Source organism: Atractosteus spatula, chromosome 4, assembly GCF_055471065.1.
Source record: "Atractosteus spatula isolate fAtrSpa1 chromosome 4, fAtrSpa1.hap1, whole genome shotgun sequence".
NCBI lineage: Eukaryota > Metazoa > Chordata > Actinopteri > Semionotiformes > Lepisosteidae > Atractosteus > Atractosteus spatula.
Window position 1 is genome coordinate 35,485,836 of NC_142709.1, and position 16,323 is coordinate 35,502,158.

Consider the following 16,323-nt stretch of genomic DNA (forward strand, 5'->3'; position numbering starts at 1 on the left):
CAAGCACATAGGACAGCGTCGGATCCGGGAAGGCCAGGACAGGGGCCCCCACCAGTGCCTCCCGCAGCCCCCTCACAGTTCGCGTCCCACACAAAACGCCACCCCTTCTCCGTGAGGCAGTGCAGCTGGGCAGCGAGGCTAGCGAAGTCCCGGAAAAACCTCCGGTAATAAGACGCCAAGAGAGAGCGAGAGAGAGAGAAGTTAAGGGCAGTGGCGAAGCAGCAAGGCAGCAGATTGCCTGTCTTTATCATCTCATAGGTTTCAGGTTTTTGAAGAAAAAACAGCCAAAATGTCGAACAAAAGGGCTAAGGGAAAGACCACCAAGAAGCGCCCCCAGCGCCCAACTTCCAATGTCTTCGCCATGTTTGATCAGTCACAGATTCAGGAGTTCAAGGAGGCTTTTAACATGATTGACCAGAACAGGGATAGCTTCATTGACAAAGAGGACTTGCATGACATGCTGGCATCACTTGGAAAGAACCCAACAGATGAATACCTGGAAGCTATGATGAATGAGGCCCCTGGACCAATAAACTTCACGATGTTTCTCACCATGTTTGGGGAGAAACTCAATGGCACAGACCCTGAAGATGTCATTAGGAATGCGTTTGCTTGCTTAGATGAAGAAGGGACAGGTTTTATCCAAGAAGACTACTTGAGAGAGCTTTTAACCACGATGGGCGACAGATTCACAGATGAGGAAGTTGACGAACTCTTCAGAGAGGCACCAATTGACAAAAAAAGCAACTTCAACTATGTGGAGTTTACACGCATCTTAAAGCATGGGGCGAAGGACAAAGATGATTTCAAAGATGAAAATATGCAAATGTTCATATTCTATTTCATGTTTGTCTCCAATTTGTACCCAATAGAACACCATTGCATGCCTTAGCTTTAAAACAAGACTACAAAAAAGCAAAATGATGCTATTTACCATATTTATAAACCTCTTTCAGTTCATTCTGGCAAATTTGCACATCTGTAATAAATTTGAAGGTAGACCATTAGTTTGCAATAATGATTGGGGTGGCTATGGAAAATACAACATACAAAATGTGAAAACGGGATACATGCTCTGGAAAAAAAAAGCCTTTGTCAAACCTAGAACCTGGGTAGCTGGATTTTTACATTTTGTAATAAATTGAGACTTTTGAGAGAGAGCGAGGGCGAGGGCGAGAGCGAGAGTGAGAGTGTAACACCCAGGGGTGCGCAACCAGGGAACTATTTACATGGAAAACGGGCGATTTCCCCAGACTGTACGATCGTTTCACCGTGGGACAGCTGCACTGGTCAGCGGCCTTCCTAAACCCCGCCCTGACCACTTCCACCCCTGTCCTGCCCCTCACCGCGTACCCCAGCCGGGCGCTCTTCGGCCGCTTCCCGGGGCAAATGTGCTACAATAGTTTTTATTTGATGATAGTTTTATATTTTTTAGAGTGTGTACTGTTTGAGGGAATGTGAACTATTTTTTAGAAATAAAGTTTCTTTATAGGAAAAAAAATAAAGCGCTTGTGCGTTTAGACAAATTACCAGAACTCCCGTTTATTCATCCTCGCCGAACCCGCCGCGCTACAATATTAAAAGTTAATATAACGCCGTCCGTTAACATTTCACATTCTTGCATAACTTTCGAAACATCTTTAAATATCTGAATAATACATAATGGTATAAACTATTCGTGATAGATTAATTCACTAACAACGCACTTCCTTAATAGGTGAACTTGTGGCAGGAAAATGTTCCGCACAACAAACATTTGTGCCAGAGAGAGGGGTGTGACTGCTCGGGGCAGTCAGCTCCCTCAAAACAAGACCTACAGGTCGACGTTCACTTCGTACGATTTCAGGTTTTACTGGAACTCTCTGTTTTGTCATTTACACTTCTGACATACAATTAAAAAACGAGAATTCCGTCTACAACACTTTCACCATCGGATCTTTCTCCCGAAGGGGTAATTTAGTGTGAGCCTTTGACAGTTGTTATTTTTAATATTCGCTGAATTGTATTTTTGTAAATCGGTTCCGTACCAAAAGTTATTTTTTAAAAGGCTGCGTGATTTATGTGTCTGAACTGTGAAATACCCAGAGTAGGATTAGTAGTTGGTTGGGACAAGATATTTTTGAAAGGAGTGTAATCAGTAAACATTTGTAAGTATAAAGATCTACAATGACGGTTGTCCTTAAATATCACTGCGTGAAACCCTTTACATTCTCAAAATAAGACGAAACGTTTTAAAGAAGACTGTATGCTTCAATACTGCAAAACGATAACATTTATTAAACATTAATGGGTCACAATTGCAACGAACTGAAAGTAGCCTTCTAACTGGGTTTGATGCTGTGGGTTAGTTTGCAGTTCCATTAAGCCGCAAGTTCGTTGTAATTGTGACGAATAGGACTGTAGCCTTCAGTGCTTCATCTACTAATCTTTCATTATGCATTTGTCCTGTGTTGATTATGTAACGATCTGATATTGTATGCTTCCTCTTCGCGTACTTTAATACATTATAAGTAAACTTGAGGACTGTATGTGTAATACAGTAGTTAATAAATAGTAAATTAATAAAAAATAAATAATTCATTATCCCGTATTACCCTTTGATATTGGCATACAGTTGATAAACGTGTTTGGTTCAGTCTTGATTTGCAATCACAGGACAACACATGACGAACTTACCGGTACCCTTATTGTAGTTGCAGTAGTTTCTTGCGGACAGTAATAATCGTAACATCGTAAAGATGGCGGCCTCCATTCTTCGGTTAGGACAAGCTAGGACTGTCAAGGTAATGTATTTATACTTTTAATGTTCTCCATTCCAACTATTGTAAAATTTTGTTATTGTTTCTTAATTACAAAGTGTGTTTTACCTTGTCAGTGGAATAAAATCACTGTTAATAAATACTGCAATAAGCCTATTCCTTTTTATTTTTATTATAAAATTTTAAATATTTTCTGTAAGATTTTAGCTTAATATGGATGGCTGCATTTCAGTGTATATGTTTGGAAAACTAAGTTTTAGCATGACCCTATAATTGTTTATGGAACCTGTAAGTATGGAAGTCGTATGCTAACGTTTTCTTTGTCAATAAAATTCTTCGTATTTTATTCTATATGGAAAACGGATCAATATTTGTACATAAGAGGAGGCCGTCTAAATGTAATTTTCACTACCCTTTTAATGGAATAATAAATAATAGTTTGCGTATTAGACGTATATACTGCATGATCAAAACAGATGACTGAGGCTTCAGTATTCAGCGTATCTTTATGTAAACGACGTCATTTTAAAATCATAGATGGGGCATAGTTGCTGTATCCCTGAGCATGGTAATTCACTTAACTTTCTCCAGTAAAATGGTCAGCAGTATAAAAGTGTACAAACGGTAACCAATAGTTTTATTAAAAGCATTACCTAAATACTGGAAAAATAACCAGATTTAAGATTGTTATCCTGGCCTCTTCAGTAATTTGCCCTTATTCTCAGTAAAAAGTCATAAAACATGTACAACTGAAGAATGAAAAAGAGTATAAGGAGCATAACTATTCTGGGAGGACTGAATGCATAAACAGGCAAAACACTGCTGATGTGATTCTCTGTTAACATTTGTGTTTGGTTGATGAAAGTGTATCTTGATGAGAATAGTTTGAAGCAAAATTACAGTAAAAAATGTTCTTTTGATGCATTTTCATTTGAGTAAATTACTAATTCCTGAATTAGATTAGGGGTTGCAAACCATTCATGGGGTCTCTGTAACCTGTAACAGGTTATCACAAAATTAGTAGAGTGTTAATAACCTGATGGGAAAGTATTACAAATTGGTTCTTATAAAATCTAATTGTTCTCATATAAATGTTTGCTAATATACAGTTCAGTCTCAAGTACTTTGCATTTATAAAATTTCTTTTGCAGTCCCTAGTTAAAATGTTACCATGTTATATATAATTCACCAGCTTATGATGATTCTTGTTCTTTTCTAAACATTTTAAGAACGTTTTGAGATGCCTTAAATAATGATTTGTCTAGGCTTTTCAGTGGCTAGTATAATCATATATAATCATTTTTAGACATCAGGTCAACAGGTAATTTGTCCAGGCCAGAACAGGTTATGACTGCAAATCCTCAGGTCCAACTGGTGCACAAAGTCAATGGGCAGATCAGTTCAATAATACTGGTCATATCTCTTCACATTACTGAGAGAAGGTGAATGAGAGGCCTCCAAGACCTGAAACTGAGTTTGTACAGAACAGTATGGTCTCGTGTCAGGGCATAAAAACATGATCCTTATTGTTCTGTTATCTTCCTGCAGTGTCTTCATCTGGAGACTTGGGCCTTCAGAAGGACAGCTCCATCTGCAGCTTTTTGCACAAAACCAGAAGTGCCCAAGAAAGGTGGAAAAAAGAGTAAGATCGCTTATATTAATAACTTTTTTTTAGCAATACCAAATTAAAATAATATATTTTGCTTGTTATTTGTGTGTCTTTTTCTTAAAACATATGATTTCATCTTGTGTCAACTAAGAAGGCAAAGTAAAAGTAACTTGAAAATGTGTGCTGTAGAAAATTAACAGGTACATTTAGTGGTTTCGCTCATCTTATTTGAGTAATTTTTATGATTACTCCATTAAGAACAAAATAACATAAAAGTATTTAATATGAGCAGATTACCTGGATTTAATTTATGGGGGATTCTGATTTGGAGGTGTTCAAACATAATTCCACAGATGGTAGCTTCACACCACTGGTTCCTCAGCAAAGCATATAAACCATGTCAAAATCTGTGGTTCTGTGGTTCACCACATCTAGCTGATTGCTGAAGTAACTCTACCTTTCCATGCACACACGCCACTTCTTACCTTCCATTTTGATTAGCTAGGTTTTCTCTGAGCTTTAAGTTTTTCTGTGGATTAACTTTCACTGGTTCTCTTGAGAACTCCCGAGTAACTCCTGTTAAAACCTTTGAATGTGAGCAGCAGTATTGTGGATTTTATTCTAAAATCAACAGGGAGGCAGTGCAAGGAGGTGAAAACAAGTGATAAAGTATATGTTCATGCATTTTAGGTAAAGGTTTGGTAAAGTTTGGTTAAAGCAGTGGAGGCCTCTAGTGGTGGAAAAGAGAGACACTGAGTCTAAAAACGTTTGCAGTACTGTGTGAGCCAGTCCAACCAAAGGACTTACTGTTTTCATTTAGAATTCTTAATTATTCTTTTAATTAGTCTTCAGTTTAGAACAGTACTGTTTCTGCAACAAAGACAATATGAGTCACCTATTTTAAGGGGAACTCAGTTCAGCTAATTTCCTGTTGGCCCTGCAGTGGCTGGACTATAGAGCTTAAAATTCACATCAAATAAGTACTTTTGCCAGGTGAAAGGTCTCAATTCTTACAGTAAGCACAAAGTTTCTCACCTGAAGTGTTACTCTGTGAGAACAGACTAAAACAGTGACATTAGTAATTAATTACTTCTAGAGCACAGCAAAAAAAACTGGCTTTATGAAATGATAAGCATCTGTCATCTGCCACACACCTGAAGAAGGCTCCACGGCCGAAACGTTGTGTTCTCTTTCTTCTTTTTTTCAGCATGGAATAAACCTATTACTTGTTCCTTTGCAGCCTACGCATGCTGACGCAGCTACCCACCTGAACTATCTGTCAGTACATATCATACATGGCCTTCCTTTAATGCTATCCTGTTGTTTACTGTTGTTTTCAGCAATGAAGACATAAACTCTGTAATTCATTTGTTCATTTTGTAATCAAAGCTGTTTTTGCCATTACTTGGGACAAACATTAACTTGACATAGTTATCTAAAAATTTATTTACTACAGAACCTTATTATTTCAACAGGAATACAACTTAAAGCAAACAATTCAATATTATTTCAGTCTCTAGCTCTGTTAGATGTCTTGCTTATTACCAGAGTTCTGTCACGCTTGCATTTCTAGTTCTATACCCTGGGTATTTGAATGAAATATGAAAGGCTGCTGCCTAAAAGCTCTTGGATCTTGTGTTCAGTTCCAGACTGGAGTATGATCTGTGTGGAGTTTGTATGGTCTGTCAGTGTTTTTGTGTGTAGTCATCAGGTGATTTAGCTACCTCCCACCCAGATATACCAGTTAACTAGGTTAATAACTGTTTTTAATTTGTTACTCTGGGTGCCTGTCCCTTTTTTGTCCCTCTGTGTGTTTTTAGAGGATAGGTTAGTATTCCAGTTTTACTTATGAGGAGTATGTAATTTCTTCTTGATTATGAAATCAGGATTATGCCAAATAGGAGTTGAAAAGGAGATTTTCCATCTGTAGATTTGATGAAGCTTGGATCTTTAAAACAAAACAATTTTTAGCTGAATTGCTAGCAAAGGGAGATGTTGTAACAGCACTGGGCTACTAGACTCCTGAACTAATTCCAACCAATTCATATCTAATTGACTCTGGTTAAACCATTTCAGTAAAAACTGAAGGTTAAAGGAGACTGCATAAAGAAAAAAGTTAGGAGTTGATAAGCCACCCTGTTTTTCATTCTTTTAAATAGTTATAAGTTTAAAATGGAGTGTTTTGCTTTTCAATTAAATTTGTTTAGTACACTGTCCAGTTGAGGAAACAATTTTTCAACCAACACCATTGGGCATGTGCGGTGGCACTGTGGCTAAGGATCTGCCCGGTTGCTGGTTCGTATGCTGCGGCCAGTGAAGGAATCCTACTCTGTTACCCGAGCAAGGCCCTTAACCCCAGCTGCTTCAGGGGTGCCATATAAATGACTGACCCTGTGCTCTGACCCCGAGCTTCTCTCCCTGTCTGTGTCTCTTATGGAGAGCAAGTTGGGGTATGCGAAAAGACAAATTCCTAATATAGTAAATTGTATATGGCCAATGAAGTGATCTGATCTTATTTTTGACTCACAAAGATGGAAAGCATAGAAATTACATCATTAATTTGAGGAAGTGTAGTCGTTTTGACTGCCACAATACGCCTCATTACAGAGACTGGCAATCCATTCCATCTAAGTACATTCATACCTCAGTATCTTTAACCTAATTCGTTCCTGAAAATCCGTTCGGAAGGCGGGAGATCGTAAATAAAAATTCCATTATTATTCCACCCCGTTCCGATACTAAGACAAGTTCACTCAAAAACCACTCTAAACATATAATACCATACAGACCGTTATAGCAAGCTTAGTGAACCACTCAATTCTACTCAAATAAGCCAACTATAGCTGTAAAATAATGATATCATATTTACATTTTTCATTCTTTCATAATAAATCGCTATCCTAGCGATCAGCTAGAACGATGTGCATATTGTTACTATACTATTACTAATACTATTACACTAAGCATTCTTTTTCTCTTCCCTAAGACCCCATAATGCACAGCAACTACAAAAACAAACACAAAAAAACACTTTGAAAATGAGGGCACAAGTATTCGCTGTGATCACAGACAAAGGACTGATGCCTCACTGCGTCCTTAACCATAGTGCCTGTCGCCCGCACAGAAACAAACAGCTGTTCGGTGGCGCTGAATTCAGTTTTTCGTAGAAATTTCTCGGCCAAAGTCGCTCAGTTTCAAGTTTCAAAATTCGGATTACCGAAATTTCGTTTTTATAACGAATTACAAGGTACAAATTGCTCATGTTCGGATTAGCGGAAATTCGTAAACAGAACGTTCTTACACCGGGGTGTGACTGTAATTGCAATGTAACAGAGTGAAGTAGCGGGTCCAAGTTAAGATGGGCCATTTTAAACAGATTTAAGGGTTTTGCAAGAAGTGCATCTTCCACATATATACTAATTTTCTGTTTAGTAGATCCAACAGTGATACCATCTAAAGCTAAAATTTCAATAAAGATATTAAATATAATAGAGGGGAAAGAGACTTGTCTAGTTCCACAACAGAGTATAAAAGGACTACATATCTTTTAATATCTTGTCATAAGTAATAATAAGATAAGATTTTTATTGTCCCCTGAGGGAATTTTTTTATGGACACACAGCACTCCTGTACATTTAAATAGAATGCAAAAAAAAAAGAAAAACATTGCACATTATTCTATTACAAAAAATAAGAAAAAGATTGCACATGTATAACACATAACAACATGTAACATTTATAACACCTCACAAAACATATTGCACTCAAGTGGGTTGTAAGAGTCAAAATTGTGTTTATCCTTGCCATTTGCATTGACAGCTTTAATGGATAGTGGAACAAAGGAATGTTTGTATCTGTTTGACTTACATTTGAGAACCCTAAAACGTTTGCCAGAAGGAAGAATTTGGTATTCAGAATTGAGGATGTGGGAAGGATCTGATATAATTTTTCCTGCCTGTTTGATTATGGATTTTTCAAAGATTGTCTGCAGGGAGGGATGCTGTTTTATTCCCATGACCTTCAAAGCTGTCTGGATGAGTCGGGTAATTTCTGATTTTAAATTAACCAAACCACACTGTAATACCATATCTGATACTGCTCTCAATCACAGCATGGTAAAAGAGTAGCATTACTTCCTGTCGAACCCCAAACATTCTTAGTCTTCACAGGAAATATAAGCGCTGCTGAACTTTGGAGCAAACACTCTCAACATGAGTAGTCCAGCACAGGTTACTGTCTATGTGTACGCCTAAGTACTTATATGAATCAAGCTGAGTGATAAGTTCGTTGTGGATTACTGCCTGTAAGTGATCACCAACTGCTCTGGGTTCAAAAACTATTTCTTTTGTTTTTTTAACATTCAGAATTAGGTTATTGTTGTCACACCATTGCACAAACCTTTGGATTTCTGGCAAGTATACAGATGAGCTGCTACCTCTATGCATTAAGCCAAGCACAGCTGTATCAGCTGAGAATTTGAAAATGAAGTTGCTTTGACTACTGCTTGTACAATCATTTGTATAAAGTGTGAACAGAACTGGAGAGCTCACACAACTCTTGAGGGGCACTGGTGCTAATAGATCATGACTCGGAAAGAGTTTTGTTGACCCTGACATACTGTGTACGATTTGTTAAAAATAACTGAGGCTTTAGGAGAATTATATAGGGTCTGAATCCAGCAGATGAAGCCATGGTCATAATCCCTTTGCTCCAGGTGTCTAAAAAAGAAAGGCCAATAGACTGTCGAAGGCCTTCTCCACATCCAATGTGACCACCACAGTAGGGGAGGACAATTGTTTGGCATGATGGATCAGATTAATTAGACGCCTAGTATTATCTAATGCTTGTCTCCTTTTAAGGAAGCCAGTTTGATCAGAGTTAATCTGGGTCTCAGTGGTCAATCTATTAGCCAGAACTTTACGAACTCTACAAAAAATAAGGTCCATGTTCAATAAGCTTAGTGGACGGTAGTTTGAACCAAAGGATGGGTTTTTATCTTAATTTTAAGTGTTAGAGAACTCAGAGCTATTCATGTCTTCAGGCAACTTATTTGTAGAAGTGACATCAACCTATTAAATAGAGTAGGTGAGAGAAGATGCCAGAAAACTTTGTAGAATCCAGCTGGAAAACCATCCAAACTTTATGTTTATGCATTTCATCCAGTGAAAGAGGAGAATCTAGTTTCTTTGACTCTTCAGCTGTACGAGTTGGGAGTTTAATAGTTTTAATTAGATTTTTGTCTACATCATTAAGCACAAGATCAGTACTGTAAAGATTAGAGTAAAAAAAGTTGAATTAATCTTATCTTGATTAGTAATAGAGATGCCATCATCATTAGTTATGGAGGAAATAAAATTTCTTTCCATTTTCCTCTTCAATAATTGGGCCAAAATTTGGCCTGATTTTTCACCCCCTTCAAACTGCATAAAGCAAGTTCTTTGATGTAAAAAAATAATTTCTTCAGTTAATTTAGAATTAATTTTTGGTCTAGTTCTCAAAACATAGTTGTTCTTTGAGGGAGAGTTTACAGGTATATTTTCCATATCTAGAAGTTTCTGTTCTAGATTAAACAAATCTAGAAGCATGTCTTCTTTATTGAAAGAAGCATATGAGTTCATTTTATTGCATAACACTGTGTTGCCGGTTTCCCAAAGTAGAAAAAAAAAGTGGTAAAAACTTTTGCCACTCTCTCTGGATAAAGGAACAAAAAACATTATTTTTAAGTAATGAAATGTTTAAACTCCAACTTTGTGATTTATAACTGGAAGACCTGATATAAAAAATTAAGCTTATTGGAGCATGATCTGAAATGGTTAATTGGATGGATCGTACAGCCAGAAATGAATTACCTTAACTAAAAAATAATCAGTTCAGGAATATATGTTGTGGATGGCTAAAAAAAGGTATATACTCAACCTAGAGGGTTGTTAAGTCGCCATACATCACATTACCCAAGCTCTTCCATATATTTAAGTGTGGAACCAGAAGAAGTTTTAAAATTAAGAGGAACTAAGGATTTATCTATTAAATGGTTAATGACAGGTTGAAGTCACCACCCATTATAAGAGTGACATTTGAATAAGAATCCCTTTAAGTAAAAATATAATAAAAAAATAAATCAATAAAATCAGCTGCTGAAAGCAGAATATAGATAGCCCATCTTGAACTTGAGCCCATCTTAAACACCCATGGCATTTTCAGTATAGCTGTGGTGTTATACTGAACATACAAATCCCTAAATGACAAGTCATCTACACAGTAGTTTATTTTCAAATTAGCACACTTATTTTTCTTCCTTTATTGCTTAAGAAGAGGTAATAGAACTTTTCTATGTTCGTTGATGTCTCGAGGGGATTGTTCATTCATACCATATCTGGGGATCACTTTCTAATGACTAAGAAATAATTAAATGTCCTACCATATCACATTCAGGTGATATGGTAACATGCATAGCATTTTAATTTCACTTGTCTCCAAAGGCAATTCATTTCTGGCCCATTGATATTAGTAAAGAGTATGTTATCATAAAATACCACCACCTCTTCAGCAACTAAAGACACCCTTGGAAGGCTGGTTAGATGTCTGAGGTACCACAACCAATAGGGGTATCAGTTCCTAATTGAATTTTCAGCTTCTGTTTTGAGAAAGCTCTGCAAATGTAACAATACTTACTGTGTCATAAATGTCATTGTATTTATTCATTTTGGTGAACAACCACATTACATCACAATTGCAAAAACACACCTCTAACAAAACTTTCAGAAGTGACAAAAGGAGCTTTTTTTTGCAGTGCAGTTTGCTCCTTATTTGGTCAGGATAGACATTGCTCCTCTTTATGACAAGAAATATTACACCTCTTGTGGTTAAAGTTTGAGGGCAATCAAAATGAAAATGACATAAAATAATGTATTTGAGATTTGCATTCATAAAGTACAACATCTGGCAAAAATGTGTGATAAATACGCACCAATGTCTATGTAATGTAAGGTGTCATGAAATTTCTGTTTATGTTTGAATTAACTAATTTCTCCACAGCGCTGCTTGTCTCCTTATGCTTTTTTCGTAAATGCCACAGTTGCAAATTAAGGGAATCCACTGGGTTTTGCTTAGATGTGCAAGTCTCTATCTATTGCTGATCACACCCAGTTCTGTAAAGTATATGAGCTGGTGGTGAGTGCTTCATCTATGCCTTGTGTGAGAGTCTGATGCTGTTCCTATTTGCCATTTCCCAGATGTAGTTTCACCAGAGGAGAGGGCAGCACTGCTTTCCAGCAGGACCACTGTGGGCTTTCCTGCAAAGGTCTTCCCTCCCATCTTTATCTCACCGGAGGCAGTAGGAAAACATTATATGGTAGCAGTTTCCTCTGAGGCTGTTAATACTGAGCTAACACACAAGGCCACTGTGGAGCTTGCAGGTGCTCCCTCTGCCTCAGTGGATGCAGACTTCTCCTCAGAAAGAGCACGGCTTTTGCAGCACAGGACATGTATCAAGTTCCCAAAGAGGGGCCCCTGGCCAGTCCTTGATGGCATTCAGACTGTGTCTCCTGATCCTGCTGTATCTGCTGTGTGGTCCAAGACTGCTAGTTGTGAAGCAGAGATCGAGGAGACTTCCTCCTCATCCACCTCAGACTCAGATTCCGACTCAGATTCTGATGGTGAGGAAGACAGAATTGAAGTTCATGCTGGTGGAAAAGGAAAGGAAACCTCAACTACATGGCTGGCTGGAGGTGCTGTAAAGGGGAGCTCCACACCTCATCCAACTTTAGATGAACCCCTGGCTGAGGAGAAGAAAACTCTGGCAGACACAGATATTGCACAGACTGCTGGTGACTTCTCCATCCTCTCCCATAGAGAAAGTCACCAGGGACAGACTGAAGACGCAGGCAGTTCCTTGGTGGCGGAAAGCGCTGATGAACCAGACAAGATAATTGTTGTGGGAAGATGTGGTCCCAGATTTCCAGAGCCGCCTGGCCCCAAAGATATGAAACAGGGGTTAGTGCCCACAATTCCACAGTTTTCCACAACTACTGAACAAGGATTGAAGAAACTGTCACAGAGTGAGATCGTTTTTGACATCCCTGTGGCTCCCCATGATTCTGGGACAGAAGCCAGTCCTGAAGCTAAGCCTGCAGATACGATTGAAGTCCTTGCAGATCTGGCCCCAGTCACTGAGAGCACTGCTGTAGAAGGATCATTAGCAGAAACAGTGACTTTAGCAGGAGCTGAGGATGCGCAACAGGGTACTCAAACAGAACTGTTTAATTCTTTTCTTTTGTTGAATTCTGCTGCCTCTGATAGAAATTAATATGTGCAACCTCAAGAAGCATGTAGTAATAACTACAAATATAGGTTGTGAAAGAATATTATATATTGAATGATCTTTAGCAACTTCACATTAAACCTGTGAAGCCTACAGTCCATGTGGGATTGCAAATGCAGTTACCAGATGATTCAATTCCGAGTACAGTCTTTTGTTTACAGAATATGGAAAGTTATTTTCTGTTTTGGCTTTATTTTTTAAATATTTACTTACTATTATTTTACAATATTCCAAAGCACTGGACAGTATCTATTAGCATTACATTTAAAAAATAAAAATGCAGGTTACTAGGCTATTCTAAAAACTGTGACATTTAAAATGTTTCCTGTGGAACTGAGAAACTGGTGAGTATTTTGCCCAAATCAAGAACATGATTGAAAATATTAGGTCTTCTAATCAAAACCCACAGTTAAACTGTTTAATGCCTGCTGGTAAAAAGCAAATGAGCTATAAAGGGATAATCTGATTATTGTCCCCAGAATAAAGTGCTAGATTTTTACAGTAAGTGCAATAGATCTTCCACATATTTATCATGGATTTAACCCATATACAGTGGATATAGAGTATATTTATATAGAGATATCCCAGTCCTTGCAAACATGTTGCATTAAAATTTGCTTCACACATTTCATCAATAAATAAGTCCTTTAGGCCTATATGGCAATATGATTGCCTGTTAGTACATTTTATTAGTTTTGAATTATTTAACAAATAACTTAATTGCCTTAATCACTTCTAATTTCTGTCTGCTTGAATGCTTGTAATTAAATTGTATTGGCTTTAGTAGTAGATCCTTATTCTGAAGAATGTGCAGTGGATTTAAGAAGTCTACACACCCTTAATAAAATTGCATTGTTTTGTGATGTAAAGCCAGAAATCAAGATAACTCATGTCAGATATTTTTCCATCTTTAATGTGACCTTGCATCCAACAAAATTAAAAAGAAAAAAACAAATAGATAATTATGAGGAAAAATAATTTAAATTAAAAAACCTACAACACCCTGGTTGCATAAGTGCACACCCCCCCCCAACTAATACTTTGTGATAGCACCTTTTGCATTTATTACATCTTTAGGTCATTCCACAGGTTTTCTATGGGACTGAGGTCTGGGCTCTGAATGGGCCATTCCAAGACTTTGATCTTCCTTTTCTAAACCCATTTCTTGGTTGACCTAGATGTGTGCTTTGGGTCGTTATGTTGGAAAGTGAAATTCCTCTTCATCTTCAGCTTTCTGACAGAGGCCAGCAGGTTTTGTGCCAAAATATCTTGATATTTGGAGCTAGTCATTATCCCATCTATCTTGACTAGATCCCCTGTCCCAGCTGAAGAGAAGCAGCCCCAAAGCATGATCCTGCCACCACCATGCTTTACAGTAGGTATGGTGTTTTTTGGATGGTGAGCTGTGTTGTCTTTATACCAAACATATCTTTTAGAATTAAGACCAAAAACCTTTGTCTAATCAGTCCATAAGACATTTTCCCACATGGTTTGGGGTGATTGAATGTATTTTTTTGCAAAATTTAGATGGGCTTGGATGTTCTTTTTTGTGAGAAATGTTTTCAATCTTGCCACTCTACCCCATAGCACAGACATGTGCAAAATACGGGAGATTGTTGTCACATGCAAGGAGTGACCAGTACCTGCCAGAAAATCCTGCAGCTCCTTTAATGTTGCTGTATGCCTCTTGGTAGCCTCCCTGATCTTGGCAATGTCCCCGTGGTGCCACATTTTCTCCACTTATTGATGATAGTCTTCACAGTGCTCCATGGTACATCCAATGCCTTTGATATTCTTTTATACCCCTCTCCTGATCGGTACCTTTCAACAATAAGATCCCATAGATGTTTTGTCAGCTCCTTGCGGACCATGGCTATCCCAGTAGGATGTAACCGTGAACGTTTCAAGAAAATCCTACGGGAACAGCTGATTTTTATTTGGGGTTTATCAGAATCACTTTCATTGATGGTAGGTGTATGCTACTTACTTTTGGACATGATTTTGAATGTGATTGGTTAACACAGCTAAAGCTAAAGCATTATAAAAGGGTGTGCACACTTAGGCAACCAGAGTGTTGTAGGTTTTGTAATTTCAATTATTTATCCTAATAAATATCTATTTGTTTTTCTCTTGAATTTTGTTGGTTGCAAGGTCATGTTAAAGATGGAAAATGTCTGACATGATTTATCTTGATTTCTGGCTTTACATCACAAAAACCTGCAATTTCAATAAGCAATAAGGGTGTGTAGACTTTTTAAATCAACTGTAGTTTGTTTTGCTTCATTGAGAAAAGTGTTTTAGAGCTTTCTCACTCTTTGCTGCCTTACCTCTCATCTGCGTTGACTCTCATTTGTTTTAAGAAACACAAGGCAAGTCCTCCAACTCCTAATTGCAGTCCAGGTACTGACTAACTTTGGAACCCACAGACGATCAAGCATCAGGCAATAGAACATAAGTAAAGCAAGAGTAAACGCTTGGAGCTAACTTTGATTTTACTGCACCTCAGATGGCTTTCTTTTGTTGTGCTGCTTCCAACACTTTCTATTTTGTGACTTTTTATCTGCTTAGCAGTTGGGGGCCAGAGCTGAGATGGGTTCCATTGTTTGATCAAAGCTCTTCCTTTCTTTGTGCTAAGACTTCAAAGTGTTGACTTCTGCTGGGAGGAGTATTGTGTTAAGAATCAGTACTTCATGAAGAACTCACAGGCTTTTGTGTAGGGTGTGAATCTTACCTTTTGCATGTATTACTGTTGTCTCTTTGTAGTTTCATTGGCTTAAACTGCTATCCACCTCTTCTTTTGAGTTACATCTGCTGTTGTTAGTTGAGGTATCCCATCTCAGATGTTCTCAGATGCCCCTGACTTCTAGTCGAATCAATCCTGTGTTGTGTCACTGTGTAAATCAATATTGCGGTGTGATTGACCAACTATTAGTTTTTAGCAGGGCAGTATATATTACAATGCTCTTGTCCATTGTTAGACCTTTTAACACATTACTAGTTTTGTATATTTTTAAAATATTTTTTTTTATTTCTTTAAAAATTAGCTGGTCTTATTAGAAAGTGTAACTCCTGTTACTTCCAACATAAGTGAAGGTGAGATTTAATTGACATTCCTATCTTTTTATATTTCAGGTTTTTTTTGTTTTTTCTGTAAATAGCTTGATTCTGTTTAAACTAGCACTTTGCTCAAATTGTATTTTTAACGTGCCTTTGGTGCTTGGGTATTTCTTGAATTTTAAGGTCTTTTTTTTTCTTCTTTCAGAGACTATGACTCCCCCTCCTGGAGAACCAGAGTTTGACAACACCACCTACAAGAATACACAGCACCATCAGTACACCCCCTACACCTTCACTGACTACGATATGGAGATGGCCAAGTACCGGCTGCCACAGCCTTCGAGTGGCAGGCCTTCCCCCCGCCACTGAGGAATTAATGAACTTCATATCGGCACCTTTCTGACCGTGACTATATATGTGCAAATAAAGTCTTTAGATTTACTCCAGTAGCTTTTGTTTTGCTTGTGTTGCCTCACCTGTTCAGAAAACATCATTTTTCTATTCCTATTCATATGGTGGTGAGTTCACAAACTTCTCTTTAAGACATGCATACAGTGGATTTGTGTTTTCTAGTGTTG

At 37.8% G+C, this 16,323-nt stretch overlaps 1 protein-coding gene and 1 pseudogene across 8 annotated transcripts; both read left to right on the forward strand.

The window, feature by feature from the left end:
* Nucleotides 1–205: 205 nt before the first annotated feature.
* LOC148836303 (myosin regulatory light chain 2, smooth muscle minor isoform pseudogene) lies at nt 206–1,154 on the forward strand (annotated as a pseudogene). Its single transcript, XR_016091010.1, has one exon. The product of XR_016091010.1 is annotated as a myosin regulatory light chain 2, smooth muscle minor isoform pseudogene (transcript).
* Nucleotides 1,155–1,745: 591 nt separating this feature from the next.
* On the forward strand, nt 1,746–16,191 carry ndufv3 (NADH:ubiquinone oxidoreductase subunit V3). 7 transcript variants are annotated; one of them, XM_088912985.1, is made up of 6 exons: nt 1,746–1,951; nt 2,694–2,783; nt 4,308–4,401; nt 11,601–12,608; nt 15,733–15,781; nt 15,951–16,077. In XM_088912985.1, exons 2-5 carry the CDS (start codon nt 2,739–2,741, stop codon nt 15,777–15,779), a joined length of 1,194 nt encoding a protein of 397 aa, XP_088769111.1. In that variant the 5' UTR covers nt 1,746–1,951; nt 2,694–2,738; the 3' UTR covers nt 15,780–15,781; nt 15,951–16,077. The 7 variants fall into 7 exon arrangements, with proteins under 7 accessions (XP_088769111.1, XP_088769106.1, XP_088769110.1 ...); XM_088912980.1 differs by lacking the exon at nt 15,733–15,781 and having other exon boundaries at nt 15,951–16,191; XM_088912984.1 differs by lacking the exon at nt 15,733–15,781 and having other exon boundaries at nt 1,807–1,961; nt 15,951–16,191.
* The last annotated feature ends 132 nt before the right edge of the window (nt 16,192–16,323 follow it).